This window comes from Myodes glareolus, chromosome 16 (assembly GCF_982192425.1).
Source record: "Myodes glareolus chromosome 16, mMyoGla1.1, whole genome shotgun sequence".
In the NCBI taxonomy this organism is placed as follows: domain Eukaryota; kingdom Metazoa; phylum Chordata; class Mammalia; order Rodentia; family Cricetidae; genus Myodes; species Myodes glareolus.
The window spans coordinates 16,648,550-16,672,163 of NC_142041.1; the positions used below are offsets into that span (position 1 = coordinate 16,648,550).

General features: G+C 41.6%; 1 protein-coding gene across 2 annotated transcripts in view; it reads right to left on the bottom strand.

The window, feature by feature from the left end:
* Hsdl2 (hydroxysteroid dehydrogenase like 2) overlaps positions 1-23,371 on the bottom strand; it is a 41,346-nt gene extending 17,975 nt beyond the window's left edge. For both annotated transcript variants that reach the window (XM_087897102.1, XM_048420006.3), the window contains exons 1-7: positions 23,212-23,371; positions 13,605-13,768; positions 12,729-12,827; positions 11,139-11,253; positions 8,439-8,542; positions 7,201-7,299; positions 2,440-2,634 (exon numbers count right to left, since the gene is read on the bottom strand). In XM_087897102.1, coding sequence (XP_087753228.1) covers positions 2,440-2,634; positions 7,201-7,299; positions 8,439-8,542; positions 11,139-11,253; positions 12,729-12,827; positions 13,605-13,768; positions 23,212-23,228 — 793 coding nt within the window. In that variant the 5' untranslated portion in view covers positions 23,229-23,371. The remainder of the gene's footprint in view (positions 1-2,439; positions 2,635-7,200; positions 7,300-8,438; positions 8,543-11,138; positions 11,254-12,728; positions 12,828-13,604; positions 13,769-23,211) is intronic.
* Between the last annotated feature and the right edge of the window lie 243 nt (positions 23,372-23,614).

A 23,614-nucleotide genomic window follows, 5' to 3' on the forward strand; every position in this document is an offset into this window, starting at 1 on the left:
ACTATGACAAACTTCATCTTAAAATCGAATTTTATTTATCTATTTTTTGTTTTGTTTTTCATGACAGGGTTTCTTTGTGCAGCCTTGGTTATCCTAGGACTAGTTCTGTAAACCAGACTGGTCTTGAACTCACAGAGATCCCTCTGCCTCTACCTCCCAAGTTCTGGGATTAAAAGCACTAAAGCACGTGTCACCACCACCTGGCTAAGATCTAATTTTTTGTTTCATTTTAATTTCTGACAGTCTCACTATCTCTGGCTAACCTAGAACCAGGAAACTTGCAGCACTCCTCCTGCCTCTATCTCCCACCCACTGGGATTATAAGTACATGTGACTAAGGCCAGGTATGTATTTATATGCAGGGATATAAAAGTGTGCATGTCTACATGTATGTGTGGTTCTGTATACCCATCTCTCTCTCTCTCTCTCTCTCTCTCTCTCTCTTTCTCTCTCTCTCTCTGTGTGTGTGTGTGTGTGTGTGTGTGTGTGTGTGTGTGCGCGCGTGCGCACAGAGGCTGGAAGTCGGCATCAAGTGTCCTCTCAGTCACTTTCCACCTAATTTTTTACAGTCTCTCATTGAATCTGGAGCTCAATGGATTCAGTTAGACCAATGGCCCAAAGACATATCTTAAAACCGAAAACAAGCCAGGTATTGTGGTACACACCTGCAATCCCAGAGCTAAGAAAGCAGAGGCAAACAGAATGAGCTGACCAACCTGAACTACATAGTGAGACCCTTACTCAGAAAACCAAAAGCTGGGAATATAACTCAAGGGTAAGCGTGTGTGCTTGCTCATGTGCAAGGTCTAGAGGTGGATCCCCAGAACAACGCCCACTGACACAAAAGCCCTAACGGAATCGTTACAGTGTTCCAAATCCAGAGGACCTAAGTGTGTCTCACTCAGGTTCTTCCGTATTAGCCATCTTCCCACAGGTAAAATGCCAGAATAGCTTTGAACCCATTCTACTACTTGTAAATATTAACTACTAAATACCGCATGTGCCAGTCTGCCACACACATGATCCACACTTTCGCACAGTTCTGAAATCCCGTACAGACAAAGTGGCACGCTGACACTGCCGAGCTGGTGAGGAGCAGAGCTGCACTCAGTCTAGACTGGCTTCTGCCTACGGCTTCAGACTCAGTTATTTAAACTTTTGTTTTCCTCAGACAGGGTCTTACTGTGTAGCTCTGGCTAGCCTAGAACTTGTTTTGTAGACCAGGCTGGCCTTAAACTCATAGAGATCTGCCTGACTCTGTCTCCTAAGTGCTGAGATAAAAGGCAGGTGCCACCATGCCCTGCTGGATTTACTTTTATTATTTGTGTACAAGAGAGAGAGAGACAGAGACAGAGAGACGGGGGGGTAAATGCATGTGAGTGCCCACAGAGTCCAGAAAAGGATGTAGGATCCCCTAGAGCTGGAGTTATGGGAAGTTACCAGCTAGGACCCAAACCTCAGTTCTCTGGTAGTGAGCATTCTTCTGGCTGAGCCATCTCCCCAGTCCCCATGTTCAAGCTTCTGATCGGCTACCACTGCTTCCCTCACAGAGCTGCTAGAAATGTTACACAGGTAATGCATGTGAACATGCTCTGACATGGTAGCCAGCTATTTAATTTAATTGTAACTGAGGGATAAAAAAATGTAAATATGTAATTTAGTTATCTGTAAGCTCAGGTTCATAAGTAACACTTAAAATATGCTTATGTACAACTAGAATTCCAAGTTTTTTGCTACGATCTCTATTATTTAGAATATATCATTTGTTTGCTTATTTAGAGAAAGGTGTAGATTGCCCAAATTGGTGGCATACTCCTGGGCTCATTCCACCCTCCTACCTCAGCTTTCTAAGGAGCTGAGAGTACAGTGGCGACCTCTGCACCCTGCATGGTATAAATATATTTCAGATAAAGTAAAAGTTCATTATCATAGTCACCTGTAATTTCAAAGGAAGAGATTTTAAAGAGTGGAGGTTCTGGAGATTCTCAAATCAGACAACTCTTTGTAAGGCAGACTTGCTCATGCATCCTCATGGTCTAAGAGGCTATGCTTAAAAACAAACATTTTAAAAGGGGTGGGTTTTTGTTTGCTTGTTTGAGAAAAAGGAGAATAAAGAGCTCTACTCCTGAATCATGGGCCACACATGTCTGAATCTTTACTCGGATTTCTAAGACTAACTTCAAAATGTTCAATTTCCTAATTTGGAAGTGGATAACTGAAACAACCGTCTACATCATCCTGCAATTTCAAAAGCTCTAATCTCACTTTTATTTTTTAATCACCTTTTACGGTAGAGGAGTGTGAAGGTTTCCCTTAAATGGAAGATAGCTTATAAAATAATATACTCATTTTATAACCACACAAACACACACAAAACATGTCTGTTGATCACATAAAATGTGGAAAGACATTATTACTTTAAACAACCATAAGCATTACCTGGTTTAATTGCATAGACATCAAAATCGTTTATTCCTTCTTCTTTTAAGATATTTTCATCAAGAATAAAGTTGCCAGTAAAACTTTTTGGCCTTTTGAAAATGGAGTATGCAGCATCCGCAATGATGTCAACTTTTCTACACTGGCTTTCCACGCCAGACCCTCCAAGCATATCCATAGCAGCGGTATGTATGGCTGTGGAGAGAACATGGACACATACATGACTCGATGTCAAAGAAGACTATGGAATAACAAGATGGTACTCTACTCAAAATTGCCAAAGCAAATTTCTTTCTCAGATGATGAAAAATAAGGCCACGATAAGGAATTCACTAAACATTCTATAGACAGAACCATTGAGACAAAGAAACAAACATGTCCCTTACTTAACACAGAACCAAGGAGACAGACAAGCAAATATGTCCGTTACTCAACGCAGACTGCACCTGCAGAAATCCTTCATGAAAGCAGAGCAAACCTCCTTAGAGTTCTCATTTAGAATGTTCAAGAATTTTTACAGCAGTCTTGGGAGTTTAAAAAGTCAGTGATGGCTAACAAAAACAGCACTGAGCTGGAAGTTGGGTGAGTGAGGTTTTTATACCGACTGGGACATGATTTTGGCAAGCTACTGACACCCTTTGGATCTTAACTTCCTTTCTCTAAAATATGAAGCTCTCTTCCTAATGTTTTCGTCTCCGCCCTTTGCATTAGAAAACACATATTTCTTATTTGTTACTGTACCACTGGTAATGACAAGACTGGAGGTGACTCTCCTCTCTACTGCCATGACCAAATCAGCAGCTACATGGCCACCCCGCCTGCACAAAATCTGCTCCAAAGTGGACTGTCCTGTTTCCACCACTCAGATCCAGACCTGCCAAAGGTTAAGAGGCAGCCATTCCCTCTACTCAGCAGAAACTTAAAAGATCTTGTAAAAGAAAAAAAATCACAACTGAAAACAACCTAGCTGAGAGCCTGAGATCCTCCTTCAAGAAAACAGTAGAACTCTCTGTCCCCAGTCCCTTCTCTGTACATGCTAAATCCATCAGACGCAAAGTCTATAGTCAGGAGGGCACAGCTGCCAGTGTGGAGAAGCAATGCTGAGCCCAGCCAAGCCAGCAGGCAGCTGGAACACCACTGTTATAATAACATGTTTCCTGGTGTCCATCCCACTCCTTGAAAGGCGGTCAGGAGAGATTACTGATGGTTCAAGCTATGTAGAATTTACACAAGAGGGAACATGCTTTTAAACTCAGAACCTCACCTCCAGCCTGGAGCACAGCTACTCTCTTGAGGCACTTTCATTTGCCCTCACTCATGAATAACGCAGAGGTCTAGCTAACTGTCCAGCCTCCTCTCTCATGAATAACGCCCAGCCTTCTCTCTCTACTCCACCCACCACGTCAGACTAAATGTCTACATAAACACTAGGTGACTTTACTGCTCCTACCCCCTCTGCTTATTACCACTCTCCTTTTAAAATCTTTCCAATAGCTCTCTACTGAATCGCTTGAAACTGAAGCTGAAAGGCTAAGGAAGGAACTCTAATAGAGTACTTGCCTAAGATGTGTGAGGCCTGTGTTTAATCCTCTGCACCAAGAAGTAAGGGGAAAAAATCCAGTTGCTTAAGTAGACATATTAGACCAAAGTCTAGTTCACCCATTCCCACCCGCTCTACCCAGCATTCCAGTGGACCTGAAGCACTGCAGATGCTCAAATGCCATGGGAAATGAGAGCCCACACCCATTATGATGCCGGACTAGAGTTAGTTAGCCAAGGTCATACAAAGAAACCCTGTCTCTAAAAACCCAAAAAGAAATACAGGTTAGTAGTTAAGTCATCTATAATAGTCAAACTTGTAGTCATGTTAGGCATATTTTCAAGGTTAAATAGATTGATAAGTGATTTTCAAACTCTTCAGAGACCCATATAATATGGCATTTATATTAAGTATGGTTTTAATAACATAAGACTTTTCATGACAATGGGACACGTCTGCCTCCTTGCAGTACTAATTTACCTCAAAAAAGACGACAGGCATTGAAAACCCTCCATATGAAGTTGCTTTCATTATGGCTAAGTTATCCACTGTGCAAGAAACTGCCCTTACCTTTACTACTGACAGGAAGCTATCAAAACTGGACAAGCAGGACACAAAAGAAGATGACTGCTAAGCTTTGCCAAGACAAGGTAGGACACACCTTTAAAATTCCTGCTTCACAAAAATGTCTGTCCAATATTCTAGGTCTGTAGACCAAAGGTGGATACCTCAATGGTACAGAGGAACCTTGGGTCCATGCAGCCAGCTTTCTATAGTTTTGGAAGTTGTTTGTTCTACACTTCCTGTTTAGTCAGGTAATATTATATCCTTCTCAGATCTTTAATGGGGCTGAAGGCTAGACAGTTATAGTTTTACAGTTTTCCTTCTTACCAAATTCAAAAAAGAAATTTACATACGAGATATAAAGTTATAAGATTGAGAAACAAAAAAGCTTAAGTTGCTTATCCAAAAAGATGTTTTAAGGTCTAAAAAGATATCTTTAGGACTGTGATACAAGTTATGATAGAAAATGGTTTAAGTATAAAACTTTGGACTTACTAAGGTAGGATAAATTATAAAGTACTTTCTCCAAATTTTCCAAATACAAATAGACTGGACATTGTAAGTGTAATTCTTAACTGATAATTGTCCTTATTGTATATAGTTTTACTGTGTTAGTTAAAACTTTTCCTTTTATTTAGACAAAAAGGGGAAATGCTGTGGGATATTTGTACACTGTGTGAAGATGTATTGCTGTGATTGGTGTAATAAAAAGCTGAATGGCCAATACCTAGGCAGGAGGTATAGGCAGGATGTCTATGAGGAAAGAAAACTCTTGGAAGAAGGCAGAGTCACCTGCCAGAAATAGAGAAAACAGGATGGGCAGTAGAAAGAGATGAGGTAACAAGCCACACAACAGAATATAGATTAAAATATATGGGTTAATTTAAGTTATAAAAACTGCTTAGGAACAAGAATAAGCTAAGCCCAAGCTTCCATAATTAATAATAAGTCTCTGTGTGGGCTGGTGGTCCTGACAAGAAACTAATACTATACAGTTGACTCAGAAGACAGTCTTCATCTTCAAGAAGTTTTTGTTCAAGTAAGAAAGGCACCAGACCACCATACTTATAAAGTAATCACTAAATTATAAATGTTATAAGTGATATAAAGGAGATGTACAGATTATCAACACTAATGGTGAATTCTATCTTGTAAGAACTATTAACAACATTAAGACAACTGATAATTGTCTCTCATGACATTTCCTGTAAGTGGCTTGCTTTCAAGACTGCATACCTGTGGAGTCATTCTTTACAAACCATTTACATTACAATGACAATAATCCTTTCTCTGCTTCTCAGATGTCACATGATTGATCTTAAGACTTCACACTGCTATCATTGCTGATAATCCATAAATGCTTATAGCTAATCCCCAGACTCATAGGCTCAGTTGCCTAACATTAATCTTTACCTGGAGGCTCTAACACAGTGTCCCCAGTTAAACCCTAATCTTGCTCTCCACCCTGCTCCATCTACAGCTTTCTCCAACTATAATGCAGCCCATTGTTGTGGTTACTCCCCGCCCCTTAGAAGTCTTGTAGCCATTGCTGACGCTTCTTTATCTCTCATACCACATCCAATCCACAGCAAATCCTGCTGGCACTACCTTCAGATTACCTCAGCACTGGACCCCTCCCCTCCTTTACTGCCATCATCCTGGTCATGACCACCAGCAACTGTGCTATGTTATTTCAGTAACCTTCAAATGGTTTTTCCTTTTGATTCCTTAGAATCCAGCTTCAACACTCATTTCACTCAGTAAAATCCTCAGTCTGTCCTCCATTTCCTCATCATTTCCTACTACTCTTGCCTCACTTCAGCTACACAGATCTTCTCACTGTTCCTGGATCCTGATAACAGGCATTTCCATCCAGGATTTTTGCATTGGCTGCATCCTTAAACACTTTTCTCTCAGCCACAAGGCTAGCTTCAATCACTTCCAAATCTTTGCTCAAAATACACATTCTCAAAAAAAGTAAAACTTTGCTACGGTATTAGGAGGTAACAACCTGGCTGGGTGCCTCCCAGCACTTACAGGCAGAGGCAATGGGTCTCTGTGATTTGAAGGCCAGCCTGGTCTACATTGTGAATTGTAGGAAAGCCAGAGCTATATGATAGAGAGACTCTTGTCTCAAAAAAGTAAAATAAATGAATAAGTAAGTTAAAACCTTCTCTCTTCGGTGCCAGAGACTGCTAATTTTGCTGTATTTTTTACAAGCATTATTACCTCCTGGCACACTGTGAAGTCCCATGCTCAGGTGAGTCGTCTGCCACCATCTCCAGCGTATCTGGACGATTGCCAGGTATAGATGCCTAACTGCAACTACCACTTTTTCAATTAGTCTTTCAATCTGAAGAAATCTAAGAGAATTTGCTGAAACCATTCCTGTTGGCTTCCATGGTACATTCTATATGTTCTAGCGTTGTGTTCCCATCGTAGCTGCTGGCTAAAGAGTCAGCCACTTAGTCCAAGTTAAAGACTGTCAGCTGCACAGCGAACATCAAGATTCAGGTGACCTGAGATGTTTCATAAGATAAGGATAGGGCTGAGGAACTCGCTCACTGGTAGAGAGTTCACTAAAGTGAGACAATGGGTTTGAGCTGGTGTGGAGGAGAGGTACAAATCAAATTAAGGAATTTCTTTTAAGTACAAACCTGTTTTAGGCCATAAGGCATTGACTGCAATTTCACCTCTAAATTCTTCTGCCATCCCAAGCACACACATAGACATGCCATATTTGGCAATGGTATAAGCTGAAAGAAACCACAAAGAATAATAATATAATTGAGAAACTAATCTTTGAGTGGAAACACCCAACTTTCTGCTGCTATTTTCTCCCTGGGAAAATTTTTGACAATTCTTTTCAAATTACAAAATACACCAGATAATTCTTTATGTAGACAAGAATGACTCTAAATTCCTGATTCTCCTGCCTCAGCATCCCAAGTACTGGGAGTATAGTTTACCACATTGACCAAATATGATGGGGTTGTTTGTTTGTTTTTAAAGACTTTATTGTTGTTACCTATGCATACATCTGTGTGTGCGCATGTGCCAATGAGTGCCTGAGGAGACCGGAGTTGTCAGATGCCCCTGGGCTGGCATCACAGGTGGTTGTAGGCTGCCCAATGTGAGTGCCTGATCTACATGCTAAGATCCTATCTCAAAAACAAAAAAAGCAAACAAAGAACGAAGGTGATTATTTACAGAGAAAGTTTCACTCACAACTCAACAACACATGTATGGTAGTGTAGCTTAGTGGTAGACTATGCGCTTAGCATTTGTGAAGCCTGGATTTCAACTCCAGCACCATAAAATAAAAAGTAATCAGGGTCTGCAGAGATGGTTCAGCAGCTAAGTGCAGAGGACCTGAGTTCTCATGAGAGCACCCATGTCAGGCAGCTCACAAGTGCCTGTAACTCCAGCTCTGGGGGGTATGATGTCTTCCTGGCCACTAAGGGCACCTGCACTCACATTCGCATACTCACACAGAGACACACACTCACATAATTTAAAAAACAAAAGCTTCTGATTCACTTAACTTCATCAACCACAGTATAACTTTAGTCTTACTCTGTGGGTTCCTACCCCAGTGCCTTCCTAAATGTGAATGAATTAGAATAAAAACTAAATATATTACTTTAAGTGAGGTGCAACACAGAGAAACCCTATCTGGTGAAACCAAAAAAGAAAGGAAGGAAGGAAGGGAGGGAGGGAGGGAGGGAGGGAGGGAGGGAGGGAGGGAGGGAGGGAGGGAGGAAGGATTAATTTACTATCTTGATCACTGATATTCAATATTAAGTATCATGTCCAGACTGTGATTACATGATTAATACACTGATTAATTCCAAACAAATTAGACAAATGAACTATCCCCTCAACTAATACTTACCACAGTGCTGTTTGAACCACAGAGGATTTAGGTTCAGGGGTGGGCTGAGATTGAGAATATGAGCTACTTTGCTCTTTCTTAAAAAAGGAATACATGCTTTGGATCTGAAAATGAAAGAAAACACAAGTTAATAGCTTACGTTTAAAAGTACTTCCACAGAGCAGCTGAATTTGCTCAATGATCTGTCTAGCACATCTTGTTGGTAGAGTACTTTTTTCCCTAGAAAGACGATAATAAATGGAACTGGTTTTCACGATTTGAAAATCGTTTCCATTTTGAAATCATTTGAAATCGAACTGGTTTTCACGATGACCACATGATCTACTTGATGGAAAAAAAATCATATCCTTTCTCTATTAGTTCTATGCTCAACCGAGGATATCTTCAACCACAACTTCTCTGAAATTCTCCCACCCAAACATGCAATTTCCAGATGCAGTTAATATACCTGTTAGACAGTCATAGGTTCAAATCCTGCTTCTTCCTCCTTTGTATGTCCTTGGGTAAATCTGCATTCTAGTTCTTAGAACGTTACTATAAAATGGTAATACCCACTACCATCTAGGACTGATTAAAGGATTCAAATGAGATACTTCAGACAGTACATATGCTCAACATGAAATAAATAGTTGCTACAAATGATATCACATATGTTAGTTTATTTTACCAGTACAAAAATGAAATATGCCTTTGAACACAATATGGAATTCAGAGGTTTAGTTTTGATTACTGTTTTATCTTTTTTAGACCGAGTCTTAAGTCTGACATAGGTTAAGATGACCTAGAATTCATTATGCAGCCCAGTTGAGCCTTGAACACAAAACAATCCCACTGCATCTGCCTCCTGGGTTTTGAGATTATAGATAATTATAGATATGTGCCCCTAAAAGGGTTAATTTTATTTTTAACTGTTTATTGAAATACATTATTTATTTTCTAAAATATTTATATTCAATATTTTTATAATTTTAAGTATTAAAATGATAACATCAGATAGCTAAACAACATACTGTAGCTCAGTTATAGCTTTATTTCATATTCAGGAACATCTAAGGACATCAAGCATGGCAGTACATGACTATAATCCCAGCATTCAAGAAGCTGAGGTAGGAGGATTGCATGTTCCAGGTCAACCTGAGCTGCACAGAGAGACCAGGTCTTAAAAGTACAACAAGAGAAAGAAATTCTTGAGGTTGTGGCCACAGTTCAGTTGTAGAGCACGTGTCTATGATACATAAAGCACATGGGCCAAGCCCCAACACTGAAATAAAAAAGGGGGTGAGAGCAGATTGTGAGCTAAACTGCCCTTCATTTACATCAGTTTTTTTTTAACTATTATTATTTCTAAATACAAAATTGTTACCAATTCCAACATTTTCCCCCTTTAGCTTTCTGAGACAGCATTTTTCTTGTGTAGCCCTGGCTGTGTTGGAACTCATTCTGTAGAACAAGCTGCCTTGAGCTCAAGAGATTCTCCTATCTCTGTCTGCCAAGTGTGAAATTAAAGGTGTGCACCAGCACTGCTCAGTCACTGCAGTTTAGACACCAAATACAATCGATGCTACTACAGATTAGAGGTATTGATTATATTCATAGTGGTATTGATAGTAACCCTAACCAAAAAAAAAAACTGTTTTTCATTCCAAAAGTATTTCACTTTTTTAAATATTTATTTATTTGTTATTTATTTATTATATATACAGTGTTCTGCCTTCATGTTTGCCTGCAGGCCAGAAGAGGGCACCAGAACTCATTACAGATGGCTGTGAGCCACCATGTGGCTGCTGGGAATTGAACTCAGGACCTCTGGAAGAGCAGTCAATGCTCTTAACCCCTGAGCCATCTCTCCAGCCCAGTGTTTGACTTTCATAGAGTTGAAATGAGGGTAGGCAAACAATATTATAACTGATTTTCATTAAAACTAAAATTGTACCTCAACCAATCAATAGGAAAAAAACGAGTCCATTCTAACAATAAGAACATACTTTGCAATCAGAGGAAGGAGTTCATCTTATTTACATCAAACACATTGGCTTTCCTGTGATCTATTAGATAAAACCTTGCCAGCTGCAATTTGCTAGCCAGCAAGGCCAATAACATCACAAATCCACATCACACTTTTCATAACAACAAGCTCTGTCTTATACATCAACTTGAAAACTCTCAGCACTTAGACACTGTGCTGGCCAGTTTCTTGTCAACCTAACACAAGCTAAGGTCATCTGAGAGGAGAAAACCTGAATTAAGAAAATGTCTCAATAAGATCAGGCTGTAACTAATTAGTGATTAATATGGGAAGGCCTAGCCCACTGTGGGTGGTGCCACTCCTGGGCTAGTGGTCTTGGTTTTATAAGAAAACAGACTGAGCAAGCCAGACTGAGAAAACCAATAAGCAGCACCCCTTCAAGCCCTCTGCATCACTTCCTGCCTCCATAATCTTGCCCTGTTCGAGTTCTAGCCCTGACTTCCTTCAATGATGGACTACAATGTAGAAGTGTAATCCAATTCAATTCTTTGTTCGCCAACTTGTTTTTGGTCATCAGAGCAATAGTAATCCTAAGACCGATACTAATATCATTAGCTTAATCATATGCCAACTAGATTTTCAGTTGTACTGTTGTCTGGTCCCCATCTGTTTACATGGAAGTTCTCTGAGAGCACAATAGGACATCCTGCCCCACATTCTTGCTTCTGACTCACGTGAGGTAGGTGCCCCTGGTGTTCACGTTCATCATCAAGTCCACTCTCTTTGTAGGAGTATCCAACGTGTTGGTCAAGCTGATAGCACTCGCATTGTTCACCAAAATATCAATTCCTGTGTCCAAGAAATCAGTTCCATATTGATGCAAGTCAGCGTTTCTCTCTCTCTCTCTCTCTCTCTCTCTCTCTCTCTCTCTCTCTCTCTCTCTCATATGCACAAAACATTCCTCTATGGTTTATCCCTCAACTGATTCAAAAATATAAACATACATATACACAGGTCTATAAAACACACACATACATAATTAAACTATATGACTGACTAATACCAGATCCGGTAACTCTTTCAAAACTTATTTTCGCTGGCACACTAGAGATTCAGCCAATGATCAGCTCTATGAAAAACTGCAATGAGGTTTAGTGTTTACAAGTTGCAGCCTCAACCCTTAAGTATCAGTCTTCTCTCTTCTCTCACTGGCTCCAGGAACCTCGGGTCAAATCCTCGCTAGTCCTCTCTGATCTATGACCTTTCCAGGAATACTAGTCTCCCTTTCCACACAGCTCCTTTCTTTTTTTTCTTTCCGTTTTGCTTTGTTTTTCAAGATAGGGTTTCTCTGTAGCTTTGGAGCCTGGTTTAGAACTTGCTCTGTAGACCAGGCTGGCCTTAAACTCAAAGAGATCCGTCTGTCTCTGCCTCCCAAGTGCTGGGATTAAAGGTATGTGCCACCACTGCCCAGCTTGTTCTTTCTTTCTTTTTTTTTTTTTTGTTTTGTTTTGTTTTGTTTTCTGCTTTTTAAAACAAGGTTTCTTTCTCTGTGTATCAGTCCTGGCTATCCTGCAACTTACTCTGTAAACCAGACTGACCTCAAACTTAGACATCCACCTGCCTCTGCCTCCCAAGTGCTAAGATTAAAGGCCTTTGCCACCACTACCTGGTCACAGCTGCTTTCTAAAGAGAAGGGCTCCTTTCTGGTCTTGGAAACTGAGGAAAGACAATTATCTTGAGTTTTAAACCCCAAACAAGACTTTAGTGACTCATACACAGAAATACACACACACACACACACACACACACACACACACACACGCAAAATAATTCCAATTTCTGTATACTGTATCCAGTTCCTACCTATATGCAATATATCTTGTTTCAGTTATATTCTTAACAAAAATAGCATTAAATGAAAATTTCAGTGAAAAGATTAAAGTTCTCTACTTCATTGAAAATTCTGCTATGCAGAGGGAGCTAATTAGATCTAAGGTGAGCAGAACCATTTGTGACTTGTGACTCAGGCTATCCACCGGCGGGTTTCAGTGACTGATGAATCCCGAATTGCAGGTGCAACAAAAGAAGAGACTACAGTCAGGTAACTTTCATTCCAGTACAGTATTCTCTCAGCTTCATTTTACTGATGCTGTTAATCTCTAACTGGGCCTAGTTTATGTAACATTTATCACAGATACACAGGCCTAGGAGAAAAAGCAGCATGCATAGGGTCACATACTACCCATAGTTTCAGGCATCCACTGGCGGTGGTTACATCTATATTTTATCAATGTTCAGGAATTATTTCAGAATCAAGGGACTACCTCCAAATTTCTCGACAGCTTTTTCCACTGCACTGTTGATTTGCTGTTCATCTCTCACATCAACGACACATGGCAAGGCCTTTCCTCCAGCCGCTTCAACTACAAAGAAGAAAATAAAAAAAGCATGAAGGTGTTCGTTTTATTTTATTTTTGGTTTTTCAAGACAGGGTTTCTCTGTAGGTTTGGAATATGTCCCGGAACTAGATCTTGTAGACCAGGCTGGCCTCGATCTCGCAGAGATCCGCTCTGCCTCCCAAGTGGTAGAATTAAAAGCATGTGCCACCACTGCCCAGCTGCATGAAGGTGTTTATAATTACACCTTCATTCTGATGCAACAAGAGGAAAAAGAAAAAGTTCCCCATTTCCAGTGAAATCGAGATACATTACAAGGTCTTACAATCACAATAGACAGATGGACTAGCCCAACCAACTGGGGCACTTCAGATTCCAGGCATCAACACAGTGCACACACATACATGCAGGTAAAAACACTAATGCACACAAAATAAACACATCTAAAAAACATCTAAAAATAAAATGTTCACCCCACCCTACTGTCAAATGTCTCCGCCTCACTCCCATTCTACCTCCACCTTCCACCACCATTTATTTATTTTATTGCGCATGCTATAACAGGCATGCAGAGGTTAGAGGACAACTTGCAAAAAGCCGGTTGTCTGCACAGTGTGGGTGTGGGGCTCTAGCTCAGGCTGTCGGGCTTGGCAGCAAGCCCTTCTTTACCTGCTGAGTCATCTCACCAGCCCTAAACACATTATTTCTGAGTAACTTCCAATCAGCTTACACTAAACCCTACAGCAAACTGTGTACTGAGACCACGGGAAGAGCAGTCCGTGCAATGGCAGCCGTCACACTCACTTTCTTCAGCAGCAGTGTAGATTGTGCCTGGGAGTTTCGGGTGTGTCTGGGTGGTTTTCGCAGCAATTACAATATTTGCTCCATCCTTCGCTGCTTTCAACGCAATAGCTTTGCCAATGCCTCGGCTTGCACCCGTGATAAAAATCGTGCATCCCGCTAGCTTCCTAAACAAAGCAAAAGTGACTGTATTAGAAACTTCACTGCTTTATCTATACCAGCTTACGTACATTTTCTTGATTTCCTGATTACCCCCAACCCACCTGACAGATTAGAACCCCTCTATATTTCCACTTGACACGACTGATAAATTATTTATGACAATTGCAGTTGGTCAGTCTTAACTGAGATCTGACAAACAAAATCTGCTCAAATACAAAGTAAATCTTGAAATAATTACAGAGTATGAGGTAACAGGTTAGGGTACCATACCCAGCTCTTTACAGGGGAGCTGGAGATTTCAATCAAGGTCCTCAGGCTTACCCAGCATGCCCCTTTGCCCACGGACTCATCCAACAGTCTGAGATTTTGTTTTGTTATTGTTTGAAGACAGCGTCTCATGCAGCACAGGCTGGCCTTGAGCCCCTAGTTCTGCTTCTACCTTCCAAGTGCTGGGATGCAGGCAGGTAACACTATGCATGTAACAAGGCTTATTTGTGATAGATTTACACACAAAGTTTTATCCTTCATATTCTATAGGACTTTTCAAATTTACTACAATAAATACATAACACATGATCTTTAAAAAAGTTCTCTAAAAGTAGTAGCTAGAGTGGAAAAAAACAAATATGGATTAACTAAATGAATGAATGAATATAAGTGGTTTACCCCACAATGCAATAGTGTTCAGTAATGAAATGGACTGAATTACTAAGCCATGCCACAGTGTGGACAACCCATCTAATCACACAGACCACATTATTAAGACCCCATTATATGACATGAACAGAGAAGTCAAACCTGTAGAGACCCAAGCCCAGCAGCTGCCTGGAGTGGGAGGGGGAGGGTTTGGGAGCCAACAACTGAGGGCTAGGAACTTCTTTCTGGGATGGTAGAGGTTTTAAATTGATTGTGGTGACTTTTTTCCTACGGAGATACAGAACCACTGATTGATGTAAGAATTACATCTCAGTAAAGCTGTTAAGCAAACTTAGAAGGAGCAAGAACAGGCTGACTAGAAAAAGCCCTGGTTCAAACACCTGACATCCCTAGCTCCCACTTCTCTATACCCCCTACCTTCACATTGAATTTTCTACTTACTCTGCCCTTAGGGTGACAACAAGTAAAGTGATAATGAGACAGGCAATTTGTTAACAGAGAGATGGGAGGTTCCTGCCAATCTTCGGGGATTACACTGGAGGAGGGCATCCTAGGTGCAGGCAGTGGTGGTTGGAAATAAGGAATAATCATATATTCGTTGCTTTTCTACTATTGCTGTGATAAAATACCATGACTAAAGTAACTTATAGAAGAGGGCTTATGGTGCCAGAGGGGAAGATCTACCATCCACCACAGCAGGCAGGCCTGCCAGCTGAACTACAAGCAGGAAGCAGAGAGCAAACCGGGAATGGCGGCTTGGCCTTGAAAACCTACTCAAACAGCATCACCAGCCCTGGGGATCAAGTAGTCAGAAATCTGAGCTTATGGGAAACACTGTCATTCAACTCATCATAAATTACTTTGATGGGAAGAAACCAAGGTGGAGAAGTGGGAAAGAGACAAAAATATAAAATACAGTAAACATACAAAAAGCTTGAAAAATGAGCATATAAAGCTTAAATAGAAACAAACAATGGGGGGCAGGAGGGACAGCTTAGGGGTTAAGAGCTCTGGCCGCTCTTCCAGAGGACCCAGGTTCAATTCCCAGCACCCACATGGCAGTTCACAACTGTCTGTAACTCCAGCTTCAGGGGGGTCCAACACCTTTGTACCAATGCACATAAAATAAAGTTCAATAAATTTAAAAGAAAAAAACAAACAATGGTGTACCTACTATCCAAACCAAGAAACAGAGTAGTAGCAAAGCCACCAGCCCACTTCTCTCTATTATGGTTTGTAAACAAAACATCCAGCTGGGCAGTGGTGGTGCACGCCTTTAATTCCAGCACATGGGAGGCAGAGGAAGGTGGATCTCTGTGAGTTTGAGTCCAGCCTGGGCAACAAAGTGAGTTCCTGGAAGCCAGAACTGTAACACAGAGAAATCCTGTCTCGAAACAAACCAAAAAAAGGGGGGGGGGTAGAGGAGAAAAGAAAAAGAAACACCCTCCACAGTCTTGCATTTGTTTTTAACAATTGTTTCCAACTAGGAAGCTGTTGGGGTGCTCCTGTAGGAAACAGGCTGGAGCAGGTTACTAGGGGCAGGTCCTTGAAGGTTATATCTGGCCCCCCTTCATGCCCCTTTCTCTGCATCTTGGCCCACTGTGATGTGGAGCCTCCACATTTCCCTGCTGTCCTGGCCCCACACGCATACACACAACATGATGGACTAAGACCCTTTGAAATTATGAGTCAAAACAGGCCTTCCCTTCCTTGTTTCTGAGAGGTAATTTAGTCATAGCAAAGCAAAATAAGTAAAACATTTTCCAATTCTACCTGCTTTTTTCTTCCACCCCACAAAGCAGAAACTACTTTAAATATTATTATTCATTCTTTTAAAATAATTTACAGTACCCATACATCTATATAACCCAGGGTCAGATGATTATGGCCCATAAGCTAAGTCCAAAACATTACCTATGTGTGCAGAGGGAGGGTAAGAGCTAAGAATGACCTTTACAGATAGACACGCTCAGCAAACTAACCAGAGGGACTACCAGTGCTAACCCCAGCTTGTGGGCTTTGTCATAGCAGCCTATGAAGCTGGCTCACTCTAGCAGCCCTCAAAACAGCTCATGATACTGCACTACAAAAAACAGTAATAATATTAAGGAGATTGATTTTTATGTCTTACTATATAAGTGTATCCACCTCCAATGTTGCCTTTTGGGTCACAAAACCTAGTATTTACTAGCTGACCTTTTACAAATATATATATGAACAATGTACTATCTAAGGTTTTTGCCTAATTTTGAACTCTAAATAAGAGATTCATAAAATATGTAATTCTGTTTAGAGAGCTACCCATATGACTTAAGTAACTGTAATTATTTTTCATCAATACATGAATCCACACGCGAACATACTGTAAGTTATCTATTCTACCGTCAGCAATAGTGCTATCAATGCTGCTGAATTCATCTTCCAGTCACTTGTGCTACACACACACACACACACACACACACACAACCAGTGAAACTGCTTCCTTATGCATTGGTTTCTTGTCTCAGTGTGACAAAATTCCTTTTTTTCCAAGAGTTTTTATTTTATTGATTTTATTGAGCTATACATTTTTTTCTCTGCTCCCCTCCCTGCCTCACCCCTCCCCTTCAACTCTCTCCCAGGGTCCCCATGTTCCCAATTTACTCAGGAGATCTTATCTTTTTCTACTTCCCATGTAGATTAAATCCATGTATGTCTCTCTTAGGGTCCTATTGGTTGTCTGGGTTCTCTGGGATTGTGATTTGTAGGCTGGTTTTCTTTGCTTTATGTTTAAAAACCACTTATGAGTGATTACATATGATAATTGTCTTTCTGGGTCTGGATTACCTCACTCAACATGATGTTTTCTAGCTCCATCCATTTGCCTCCAAATTCCAAGATGTCATTATTTTTTCTGCTATATTGTGTCAATATACCATATTTTCCTTATCCATTCTTTGGTCAAGGGGCCAATACTTCTCAAATTGTTTCACACAATAGAAACAGAAAGAACATTGCCAAAGTCTTTTTATGAGGCTACAATTACCCTGATACCCAAACCACATAAAGAGAATTATAGACCAATCTCACGCATGAACATTAACGGAAAAAATACTAAATAAAATACTGGCAAATTGAATACAAGAACACATCAGAACCATTATCCACCATGACCAAGTCAGCTTCATCCCAGAGAAGCAGGAATGGTTCAACATACGAAAATCTGTTAATGTAACCCACCATATAAACAAACTGAAAAATGAAAATCACATGATCATCTCATTAGATGCTGAAAAAGCTTTTGACAAAATTCCTTTTAATAGCAATGCAGAGAGTTGGCTCAACAGTTACGAGTGGTAACTGTCCTTTCAGAAAACTGAATAGGACTGAATTTGGATCCCTGGACCCATTTCAGGCAGCTTATGAACCCCTCTAACTCCAGGCTCGAAGGATCCGACTCCCCCTTCTGGCCTCTGTAAGCATGCACAGACACACAGAAACAGACACACAGAAAAAAAAATAAATATTTTTAAACAGTAATGAAAAGTTTCTTTAGGCCCCCAGTTTGAGGGGCTCCACGGCAGGGAAGGCATGGCAGTGGGAAAGAGAGGCAGCTGGTCACACTGTGACCGCAGATGGGAAGCAAAGAGACGAATGCCATTACCCATTTGTTTGACTCTTCCTTTCTCCTTCTTGCTTAGCCCAGCCCCATGCTATGGTGCGCCTCCTCATTCTCAGGGTGGGTCTTCTATCTTCAGCTAACCCCCTTTTCAAACCCCCTGCAGACATACCCAGAGGCACGGTCCCTGGTGACTCTAAATCCAATCAAATAATTGAAGTCAGGAGTGGGTGACTGCCTCGGGTACACAGGATCCTGAGTCAGCCTCTGTAATGGGGAGGGGTGTGTTGGTTATGCCCCTTCCCTCAAAATCAACTACTACATCTTATATGGCACTGTTATGGATCAAAAAAAATCTCAAAGATAACCACAAATTCTGGGACACTCCTTCCACCGAGAGAAAAAGCATGTTTCCCAGTCCTGGATTCTGGCTTGACCGTCTAGCTTTTGCTGGACAAAAGACTATGATAAACCTAGTGTGGTGGCACATACTTTTAATGCCAGCACTCTGAGGCAGAGGCAGGTCGATTTGTGAGTTGGAGGCCACCCTGCTCTGCAGATTAAGTTCCAGGACAGTCAAGGCTACACAAAGAAACCCTGTTTTTTGTCTAAAAAACAAAAAAAAAATTTGTTTAAAAAAATCTGGGCAGTAGAGACATAAGCCTATAATCCCAGCACTCGGAAGACAGAGACAGGAGGACCTCTATGAGTTCAAGGCCAGCCTTGTCTACAAGGTAAGGGTTGTTACACAGAGAAAGCCTGTCTCAAAAGCCCAAACCCCCACACACACAAAAAAAAAAAGAAAAGAAAAGAAAAGAAAAAAGTTGAGGTCAAGGGTATAGGCCAATAGGTCAATAGATCAAAAGCACATGAATGCTTTAGTAAGCATGAGGCCCTGGGTTTGCTACTTAGTGCCACAAGGGAAAAAATAAACCGTCATGTGATACACACCTGGAATCCTAGCTCTTGAAATGTTAAGGCAAAGAATTACCAAGAGTTCATGACTAGCCTGGAATATACAGTAAGTTCCAGGCTAACCTGGGTTAGAGACTCTACCTCAAAGAAAGAAAGAGAGAAGGGAAGGATGGGAAGGGGGGAAGGGGAGAAAAAGGAATCACTGAATTTTTAGATAATAATTACTAGATACCAACAGAGACCTGACTCCTCTAAGTGGGGACAAGGGAGGACAAGGGGCTGGGAGCCAGGTTAGAGAATATAAAAAGAAATGTTCCAGGCTTCACTCATGTCAAAGGGGAGAACAAGGATGCCACGTGATCTGTCAATAAGACAGGGCAGGAGCTGGACGTAGTGGCCTGGAGAGGTGGCTCAGTCATCAAAGAGTTTGCTCGAGTTTGAAGACCTGAATTCCACTCCTCACACTCACATAAGGAGACAGCTGTGGTAGCGCACACTGCAGCAGAAATCGTTGTGAGTTCAAGGCAAGCCTGGTCTACATATTGAGACCTAGGCCGGCCAGGACTACACAGTGATAGCCTGAACCAAAACAAAAAGTATGCATAAACTACCAAAGAGATGTTCAGAGGCTGGCGAGATGGCGCAGGGGCTAATGAAGAGAGTTCGGCACTCTTGCAGAGGACCAGAGATCAGGACTGAGCACCCACATGGGCAGCTCACAATCTAAGCCCAGATCCGGAGAACCTGACACCCTCCTGTAGCCTACATGGGCACTGTATACTCATGCTACACACACACACACACACACACACACGAAAATAAAGTTAAAATCCAAATAAAGAGATGTTTAGGGATAAGCACTCACACAAAAATGTCTGCCAACTATTGATTTACAGGCTTATATCCCTTTGCCTGTAACACAGCTGGACTGAATCCCAGTAGAATAAAGGGCACATTCGTGCTCACCCGGAGTCCAGGGCATTGGCAGCCAGAGCAGCAGAGGCAGCCAGATCTGTCTACTAGGCCCTCTAGCTGCAAAGCATTAGGATAAGGATGCCGATAGCAAGGGCATTCTTAATGTCCCTGGGAGGTGACTAGAATTTGCAAATGCAGAGACAACCCAAACTCTGATTTACTAAGAGTTTCTCAAAATTACAGTAAATGTGATGAAATTATAACCATTTTTAAAAAGAATGACGACCTCTTAAAAAAAATACACTAGCCAGTCTCAAGTTCTCAAGTTTCTAAATACCCAAGAATAGCCAGGAAGATTCTAAAACATAATCCAAATGAGAATTGGCTTTTTCAGATTTTAAAATAGCTTATAAAACTAGAGTAATTAAAAATACGTGCTAGGCAGTGGTGGTGCACACCTTTAGTCCCAGCACTCAGGAGGCAGGCGGATATCTGTGAGTTTAAGGCCAACCTGGTCTACAGAGTTAGTTCCAGGACAACCAGAGCCACACACAGAGAAACAAACCAACAATGAAAAAAAAATCACTCCATTCTAATACATGAATAGACAGACTAGGTAATAGAGGATAGAGTCTAGAAACAGATTCCTAGGCACACAAAACCTCCATGTGTGATAGCAGTATAAATATACCAAAAGAAAAGAAAGAATTAAATCATCAGGTCACTTTGGCTATAACAGTGGGAAAGCCATCTGAGCCAAAATGAAATGAGCTTCCTAACTTACTTCCTAGTCCAAAATAAACCTTGGGTGGATGAGAAAATACAAATATAGTACACATGTATATATGCTTGCTGTAAAATGTAAACTGTTTATTAAAAGTATAGCAGTAAGGGCTGGGGAGTTTAGCTTAGAAGAACTGGGCTGAGGCATGTGAATCCCTGAGTTCAATCCCCAGCGCCACCAAATGAGTAAATAAGGCAGTGTAAGACCATAATGTACTGAAATAAAGGACCTTGGTGTAGTGTGGTCTTCCAGGCATGTCACAAAAGCAAAATAGCCTTAAAAGAGCAGAGTGATAACACAATTGACAAAAAGACCTCATTGGTTAAACCAGGTAAATGAGATACAGAGATGGCTTTAAACCATTCTTCCCGGTCTCTGCACAGCTCCGTTATCGGGGGCTGCGAACTGCTTGTAAGGAGCCAGCATGCATCTAACAGCTCCACTCACTGAGCATCTCCTTTCAACTGTGACACTCACAGTCTTCTAAGATATTGGCAGGGTCTTCTGGAGGTCACAGTGCCTCATCTTCACTAGAGAAAAAATAAAAGCAAATTTTAACTGTAATGAAAGAGCCCTCCCCATTGGATTTGGATTAACAAACGCTTTACTTACTTATTACTTACTCTGTCTACTCATGTATTAGAACCATTTTAATTACACTAGTTTTGTAAATTATTTTAAGATCTAGAAAAACCAGTTCACCTCATTTGAGTTTTTTGTTTGTTTTTGTTTTTTACTTTCCTGGCTCTTCTTAAGTATTTAGTTCAGAAACTTTAGAAGTTGACACTGGCAAGTCTGGATACTGTACTCTCATTTTTGATTGCCTTTGATTGTGCTATCCTCTTGATGATGACTACCTGTCTGTCTGTTTGCTTTTTGCTTTCTTTGTTTTATTTTGTTTTGTTTTTCAAGACAGGGTTTCTCTATATAATAGCCCTGGCAGTCCTGGAACTCTGTAGACCAGGCTGGCCTCAAATTCACAAAGATCTGTGTGCCTCTGCCTCCCAATATCTGTCTTATAACATCAAACTTTAAAATATATATTCTCTTCGATCCAGCAATTTCGCTTTCAAGAATTTATCCTAGGTACATTCACCTATGTATAAAGAGACAGAAGAAAGAAAACGAAGTCAGGCATGGTGTACAGGCCTTTAATACCAGCACAAGAGCAGGCAGATTTCTATGAGTTCAAAGCTAGTTTGGTCTACATAACAAGTTTAAAGACAGCCAAGACTACACACAAACAAAACAAAAGAATATAATGGAAGCAAAGATGGAATAAAAACAACAACAACAAAAAGATAGTGGTGGCAGATACTTTTAATCCCAGCACTCAGTAGAGGCAGGTGAATCTTTGTGAATTCGAGGCCAGCCTGGTCTACAGAGCGAGTTTCATACAGGCTTCAAAGCTACACAGAGAATCCTTGTCTCGAAAAACCAAAAGAAAATCAATAAATAACGAAACAACTGGAAGTGATTTATATCCAACAATAAGGAATAGGTTAAATAAATGATGGTCTTCAATAATAATATGCAACCATTAAAGAAGACAAGGAAGAGTTGCCTGTACTGGAAACCTATGTACACCCCAAGACACGTCAGGTAAAAACAGCAAGCCTAAAATGGAGTTTGCTACTATTTTCTAAAAAGTAGGAGGTGTTCCTGTAGGGTATACAAAATATGTTTATAAAGGTAAAGATTACAAATATATCAGAAAGAAGTTGAATATTTAAGTCTTTTAGCTGTCTGTAGGTGTCAAGCTAGTTACAGAATGGGCCTGCACTGGCTTAAGATACCCCAACTTCATAGAACACAGTAGACTACCTGAGTTTGGCAAGGACTAAGTAGTGCGAAAGACACTGAAAGAACCTTGCTCAATGAACACTGTTTTGATTTTCACAAGACTGAGAAGTCCTGGAGACTGGCTTCACAGCCATGTTAATATATGTGTGAGGGTTGGTTTTTTTTGGGGGGAGGGGGGGTGAAGCGTGGACAGGGTCTCACTCTGTAGCCTTTGTTGACATAGCACTCACTAAGTAGACCAGGATAGCCTTGATCCTTTTGTTGGGATTAAAATCTCATGCCACTATGCCTGGCTATGCTAGGGTAAATACACTTCACCTTACGTTAAAAAGAAAAGAAAAAAACAACTGTCGCGAAAGATACTTGTATTGTAACATTTTAACTCGCTGTTAACTTGAAAACCACTTTCAAAACACGCCATTCTTTTATTATTCTACAATCGAACATAGGGAACAAACAGAAAGTTTAAAGTTACTGTCCCAAGAGACCTTTCACCTAGAAGCTGAAAGCAAATGCTGTCACCGGGCCAAGCTAAAGACAAGGCTGGGGCCACACTGGGGTGTCGGGGACACCGACCCTCGCGACCCTCCCTGTGGGGTAGCTAACCCCGCTGCGCCCCATCCTACACAACTTTGGATTCCTGTGCACGCGACTCGATCCTCGCGGCGCACCGGATCCGGAGCGCGCGGCAGCTTCACCGGACCTAACCGGGGAGCACAGCGAGCACGGGGGACCTCGCGACCAGCCCGTGAGACCACCCACCCCGGACCCCTTACCCGGTGTTGGGCAGCATGACCTTCCCAGCTCGGAGGACTTGTTAACAACGGCGGGACAGCGGCGAGCCGTGAGTGACAGGCGAACCCGCCCTCCGCATTTAGCCGCGCCCCCGGCCCCGCCCCGAGGCCCGCTCGGGAACCGGCTTCCCAACAAGCTGGAGCTCGCTGAGTGCGCCTGCGCACGCCGGGCACCGGGCGGGACTTCCTACGGCTCCACAAACGACACCCAGGAAACCAACGCTCTGCGCACGCGCTTCAGGAGCTCCTCTCCGCCCCGCCCCTTTCCCGGGTCTGGCGATGACAATCAGTCTCTGCCCCGGACTGCTGGCGTGTCCCGAGCATCAGTCCTACGTAGGCTTTCCTCGGCAGTCGGAGGTTCGGCTCGGCGCCCGCTCGGGTCCGG